Source organism: Myotis davidii, unplaced genomic scaffold (assembly GCF_000327345.1).
Source record: "Myotis davidii unplaced genomic scaffold, ASM32734v1 scaffold571, whole genome shotgun sequence".
NCBI classification, from domain to species: domain Eukaryota; kingdom Metazoa; phylum Chordata; class Mammalia; order Chiroptera; family Vespertilionidae; genus Myotis; species Myotis davidii.
This window is the reverse complement of record NW_006283136.1, coordinates 1,268,652-1,275,988: the sequence shown is the minus strand read 5'-3', so window position 1 is coordinate 1,275,988 and position 7,337 is coordinate 1,268,652. Positions and strand designations below refer to the sequence as shown.

Genomic DNA, 7,337 nt, shown 5'->3' with positions numbered 1-7,337 from the left:
TTGGGTGGGCCAATCGGGGGAGGGGCTGGCTGGGGGGAAGGGCTGTGAGGGTTTGGCCAGCCAGCCCCACCCCTGATCAGGCCAGGTTCTCTGGCCGCAATGGGCGTCATAGCGACCGGTAGTTCTGGTCATTATGTTCTGGTTGCTGACTTTTTATATATATAGATTTGGAGGTAAAGGCAAGGCAGTTTGTTAGGAAAACAGAGGATGACTGTTTTAGGGAATGAAATTCTAGGGATTGTTGGGAGGTTGCAGTTATTTTCCTTTTTCTTTTCTTTTTTAAAAAAAATATATTTTATTGATTTTTTACAGAGAGGAAGGGAGAGGGATAGAGTGTTAGAAACATCGATGAGAGAGAAACATCAATCAGCTGCCTCCTGTACACTTCCTACTGGGGATGTGCCCACAACCAAGGTACATGCCCTTGACTGGAATCGAACCTAGGACCTTTCAGTCCACAGGCCGACGTTCTATCCACTGAGCCAAACCAGTTAGGGCAGTTGCAGTTATTTTTCATTATAAATCTGACATAATTAATAAAAATGAAGTATTCTCTAAAAGTAAAAATAAAAAGTGAAGAAGACTCATTAATGTACTTAAAACAAATATAACCTAATGTTTTGAATTTTATGTTTTTATTAAATCAGATATTAAAGGTAACACCTGTTAATTAAACTTAGAAAATATAGATAAGCAAGAAAAAGAAAAAAGAATATAAACACAAATCTATATTTTTACATTTTTTGTGGGTATCTACATATAAAATGCTTTTAACAATTTTGGATCAGAAGAGTTTAATAAGTACTGCTAGAATTAGTTTAAAGAGAGAACAATTTGATACATTTAGGAATTCCAGATCATTGGCAGGGTAGAAGGAATGAAAGGGGTAGGAATAGAACATGAGAAGAAAGCGAAAAAAGCTTCCTTTTATTATGTATCATAGAATAAAATTCTTTGAGACAATAAATCATATCATATATAAACAAGTATAGAGTACATGCTTGTTTGTATTGATATATTTATACATACCAAACATATATAGGATACATGTATATTTTATGTCATATATCTCATTTCTCATCAGAAGAATAAAACATATTAGCAATAGGCTCCCCAATATAACCAAAAGAAATGAGAGAATAATTATAAAGAATAATACAGACTACTTGTAGTAATTATCTAAAGTTAAAACAATTCCTATATAATAAAAGGCTAATATGAAAATTGACCGAATGGTAGAACTACTGGTTGCTATGATGCACTCTGACCACCAGGGGGAAGACACACAATGCAGGAGCTGCCACCTGGTGGTCAGTGTGCTACCACAGGGGGAGTGCTGCTTAGCCAGAAGCCCGGCTCATGGCTGGCGAGTGCAGCAATGGTGGCAGGAGCCTTTTCTGCCTCTGCGGCAGCACTAAGGATGTCCGACTGCTGGCTTAGGTAGTATAATAAAGTACTAAGTAAAGGTTATACTAAAAAAGGATACAAAATACAAATAAACAGGATATCTATCTTTGTTGTAGTAGCCAAAGAAATGCAAAAGAACAATTTATGTACTAATGGTATCAATATAATGTTATTAGACTTATGCTGCCACATTAATCTTACGTTACAGAAAAATAATTTTCTCCCAAATGTTTAAAAAAAAATGCATGTAGAAATTTCCTGAATCTGTACTCTTTTGCTGGTATTATTCACACTTGAAGCTATTATTTATATATGTTCTCTTTGCTATTATAAAAATTGCCAAGGTAATTATTACTCAAATGGAGAATATTTTATTATAAAAGAATATAAGTAAATATTAGTGTTGGATGATATGACACATCAAGCTACAATACTGATTCAGTAAAATAACCACCTTAAAATTTTTTTTGTCCATGTTTATTTTGTTTTTCTTTACTATTTTTATTCAAGGGGTTATATAAATATCACTAATTAAATTATAACAATATTCCAATTCTTGAAAGATCAGGAAATCAACCGTAAAAAAATGTTCCTTGGTTTGCAATTTATTTTTCTATAGCAAAACTAAATCAGTAATAGTGAAAATCCTGAAAGAATTTACATGCATAAATAAGACTTGCCATAATTAGAATTAAAAAAAAAAATTACCTGACATAGAGGGATCGCTTTTGGCTTGTTCGAAGAGAACCTGATCCTGAACTAATGCTACTATTCATCATTTGCTCCCGTAAGTCATGTATTTTGGCTTCAAAACGACTGTATTCTGATGAAAGAAAAAGAGAAATAAATTTAAATTTTATATTCTAAAAACTAAACCACTTAAAGTATTAAATATGTAATCTGACCTATAATTGGTTAAAGGTGGTTAGAACCTTAAGAGAGTAACTATTTGCCCATTATGCATATTTCAAAAATTAATAATCTTCTAAATGTACCATAAATTAGTGCTGGCTGAATTTGAATTTTTACATATGTTATTTCAAAGTTCATATCACATTTAATCAATTAAAAGACAATTTCCATGCATCAAATACCAGTATGAATCTTACATTATTAACTGTAAATTAAAAAAAAATTAGAACGTATTATAATTTTTATACTTAAAAAAAAGAAACCTGTAATAATTTATACTAGATGCTTTGTTTACTGACTTTTTCTCTATGAGGAAATCAGTTATTCTTATATTCTTAAATATAGAACTTGTGTAGGGTCAATAATATGGGGAAAATAGGCCTTAAAAACTGATAAATGAAATTAAATTTACCTCAACTCATTTTATAATTTATAAATCTTCAAAATGCCAAAATAAGACACAAAAAACAATCTGAAATAGAAAACATTTTTATTTAAGGTATTTTTAATATGATGGAAACCGTTTAATTCTTTTACTTGCAGAATTTCTGCCATCTGGAAAAAAATGAGAAACAGTTTTATTTTTAACTTAAAGGGTCCTATCTCTTTTATAGATTTCTTTCCATGTTTTTGTAGTTTTTTTTCTTCTTTTCTGCTCACATTTTGGTATAGTCAGCTAAAAAAGGCCATATGTTGATATTGGCTGTCCTCTGGAATTTCATCTGGTGCTACTGGTTGGAACATCTCCATGGAGCTTCATATGACTTCTTGGTTTTCTCAGAGGAAATAAATAGAATCAAGATAACAAGAAAGCATTTTTGTGGAGGTTCTGATTAAGAGGCACAGTAGGTGGGCACTGCACTCACCTCCTCAACATGACCACTTCAAAATTACAACTAAATTACAGAACAAGCAACTTGGATAACCATCTGAAGACTAGTTGAACAGAAGTCCTATAATTAAGAATATAAAGAAGCAGCCATGTAGAGATTGGCAGGAGGGGCGGAGAAATGAAGTGGGCTGGCTCTCACACCCATGTGTGGTGCTTGAGAATCTGGAGGGTTATCTTAGCTACAGAGGTTTCCCCTGAGGAGTGAGGGGACTGGGCCCCATGCTTGGTCCCCCTGCCCAGAACACCAATGTCAGGAAGAGGAGTCCACATAACATCTGTCTGTGATAATCAGTGGGAATTCCATCTGTTGGGATGAGACAGAGTGGTGCTGGGAACCCAGGCATCTTCTTAAAGGGCCAGTGCACAAACTCTCGCTCACAGGTACTCACCATGGACTCAGCTCCAAATAAGACAGAGAATGAGGAAGTCCACCGAAGACAAACAGGGTGAAACTGAGTTGTATGGCTTCTGGGCGAGAGCTGGAGGGACTCTTTGCCATTGTCCCTGTGTTGAGTCCTCCCACCACAGAGCCAAATCTAAATCTACACTGGCTTAGTGAACTCCATTAGCTCCACCCTGATGACTCCCTGAGACCCTCTGCCCTAACCCAACTTGCACATATCGAGGCTCTCTCAGAACCAACCAGCCTAGAATTGCATTGCAGTATTTCTTAAAAAACTTTGGAGAAATTCTGGTCAAGCTCAGGGAGGTGCCAGAGATGTACAGGGAGAAACTGAGTAGTGTGGCTTTAGGACAGTGATGGTGAACCTATGACACGTGTGTCAGAGGTGACACGCGAACTCATTGTTTTGGTTGATTTTTCTTTGTTAAATAGCATTTAAATATATAAAATAAATATCCAAAATATAAATCTTTGTTTTACTATGGTTGCAAATATCAAAAATTTTCTATATGTGACACGGCACCGAAGTTAAGTTAGGGTTTTCAAAATGCTGACACGCCTGAGCTCAAAAGGTTCGCCATCACTGCTTTAGGACAAGGCTGGAGGAATGGCTGCCATTGTCTCTGTGCTGAGCCCCATCCCGCATGGCCTAAGGGCATCGAATTTCCTGGGGTAAGCCCTCCCCCCGACATGGCCAAATCTGAATCTGCATTAGCCTGGTGAACTGTACTGACTCTACCCTGAGGACTCCCTGAGACCCTATCATAGCCAATTCAAGATGTGGTTGGAGGCTCTTTCAGCAGCAACAAGCCTAGGTTTGCTTTGCAGTCTCTCTTAAAACCTCTCAAGGAATTCTGTCCAGTTCAGGGGGTGATGCGGTGCCAGACACATAGAAAGAAAAACTGTTGCATGGCTTCAGGGTGAATGCTGGAGGGACAGCTGTGTTGAGCCCTCCTTCCACATGGCCAAATCTGCATCTGCATTAGCCTGGTGAATTCCACTAGTTCCAGCTTGATGACTATTGGAGACCTTGACCTACTGCAAAGGTCTGCAGGCCCCAGGTGGGTGGTGGCTGGCCTTGGTGTACCCTGAGACTTTTGCTGAGTGGCCTCAGGCCCAGATCTGGGGCTAACACTGGTGACTTCCTGAGATCCTGCAACAACCCAACTTGCATACCACCGCAGGCTCTCATCAGCTGAGCCTTATGGGAAGTCTTGGGGTGCCTGGGGCCTTTTGCAGACCTACCGCAGGCCCGGTACTGGTAGTAGCCAGCCTTGGTTCTCAGTGTGTTCCCTCTCACGAGCATCCGGGCTCAGCACAGGCAGTTACCAATGGCAGATAATTTTGAAGCTCCTAGTAAGTAGCGCTGGGCCAGTCACAGGTAGCATTTGACATTGACCTGCAATAAAGTCCCTCCCAAGAGGCCCCAGAACCAACATACTTGTTGGCTGGCATCAGACCACAACAGAGCACCACCGGGGTAGCTCCACAAGTAGCACACCTAAAGTAAGATCTTGGCAGGCAACAGACCCCACTGGGGCAAATCCTACTTCATGGAGTCAGCCCTGTACAGTAGCTTGTATGCTATGGCCGTGGCCAATCCTTACAGTCAGTTAGCCTGAGGTTCAATTCTACCCACTGGCATGTCAATAGCAATCAAGGCCCAACTACAACAGAGAGCATACCCAACCCACACGAACACTCCTAAAGCACCTGCTAAGTGATCAGGAAGACTGTGCCACTGGGCTCCACAGGACATCTCTAACAGAATGCCACCCTGCCAAGACTGGGAGATGTAGCATACTAGTATACACCTAACACATAGAAACAAACGTAAAAGGTAGTCAAAATGAGGAGACAAAGAAACATGTCCAGAATACAAGAACAGGAGAAATATCCATCAAAAGAACTTAATGAAATGGAGGAAAGCAATCTACTAGATACAGTGTTCAAAACACTGGTCATAAGGATGCTCAAGGACCTTAGATGAAGAATAAATGAACTCAGTGAGAACTTTAACAAAGTGATAGTAAACATAAAAAAGAATATAGAAATCATAAAAGAAGAACCAGTCAGAAATGAAGAATACACTAGAAGGAATCAACAACAGATTAGATCAAGCAGCAGATCAAATCAGCAATTTGGAAGATAAGGTAATAGAAAATACCCAATCAGACTAGCAAAAAGAAAAAAGAATAAAGAACAATCAGGATAGTTTAAGGGACCTTTGGGGCAACATTAAACATAACAACATTCACATCAGAGGGGTACCAGAAGAAGAGCACAAAGGATTGAGAACCTATTTAAAGAAATAATGACTGGAACCTTCCCTAACCTGGCAAAGAAAAAAGACATACAAATCCACGAAGGGCAGAGTCCCAAACAAGATGGACCCATAGAAGCCTACACTAAGATACATTGTAAATTAAAATACCAAAGGTTAGACAAAGAAAAAATATTACAAACAGCAAGAAAAAAGCAGTTAGTTACCTGCAAGGGAGCTCCCTTAAGATGGTCTGATGATTTCTCAATAGAAACTTTTCAGGCCAGAAAGGATTGGCACAAATAGTTAAAGTGATACAAATGAAAAGTAAGGACCTAAAGACTACTCTACCCAGAAAGGCTTTCACTTAAAATTGGAGAGACAAAGACCTTCCCAGATAAGTAAAAGCTACTCAACCAGTATTACAAGAAATTTTAAAGGGACAAGAAGCAGAAAGAAGAAAGGAGAAGGAGAAGAAGAAGCAAGAAGGAAGAAGGAAGAAGGAAGAAGAAGGAGAAGAAGAAGAGAGAAGAGGAAAGAAGAAAGAAGAAGAGGAGGAGGAGCAGGAATAGGAAGAAGAAAAAGATTATAAATATAAATAATACAATGATGATAACTGTATACTATCAATAGTTACTTTAAGAGACCCACTTCAGCTTGAAAGACTCATAAACTGAAAGTAAGGAAATGGAGAAAAATATTCCATGCAAAATAACAAAAAAAGTTGGGATAGCAATGCTTATATCAGACAAAATAGACTTTAAAACAAAGTTCATTATATCAACCCAACAAGTGGATATAACCCTTGTAAACATATATGTTCCCAACACAGGAGCATTTAAATATATAAAGCAAACATTGATAGACATAAAGAAAGAGACAGAAAATAATACAGTTACAATAGGGGACTTAAACACCCCATTGACATCTATGGATGAATCTTCCAGACAGAAACTCAAGAAGGACAAAGTGTTATGGGTTCAATCAGCAAGATAGACCACCGACTCAGAATTTAAATTTAGGAGCCTTTATTAAGCTGGCCAGCTGACTACAGCCGCGTCCCTCCCACTTCTAGAAGCCTCACAGCTTATAGTGCCGATGGAGAGTACAGCAAAGCCTTTTATCTGCAACACTACAAAGCATTTCCTGGCACTGGCAGGGTTCACACAAAGTTTACAAGTACGAACGGGGAGGTAAACGGAGTCATACCTGGCTGGGTTGAATCATAATACACTGTTTTTCTAAGACAATCTAGCAATTTTTCTCTGCCAGGATCCCGGACCCTAATACAATCGGTAACCTTTCCAAGCCTCAGTCCCACCCCCTAGCACATTCCGTAACCCTTCCATGCTGCAGTCCCTCACCCTAGCACACAAAGCAGCCTTAAATGACATATTAGACCAAATAAATTTAATTTATATATTGTTTAGAGTATTTTACCTGAAAGCAGCAAAATATAT

General features: G+C 38.4%; 1 protein-coding gene across 14 annotated transcripts in view; it reads right to left on the bottom strand.

The window, feature by feature from the left end:
- The window catches only part of DLG1 (discs large homolog 1), a 270,198-nt gene that overhangs the window by 44,461 nt on the left and 218,400 nt on the right, over nucleotides 1-7,337 (bottom strand). For all 14 annotated transcript variants that reach the window (XM_006753379.2, XM_006753381.2, XM_006753383.2 and 11 more), the window contains one exon: nucleotides 2,116-2,230. In XM_006753379.2, the coding sequence (XP_006753442.1) occupies nucleotides 2,116-2,230 (115 nt within the window). The remainder of the gene's footprint in view (nucleotides 1-2,115; nucleotides 2,231-7,337) is intronic.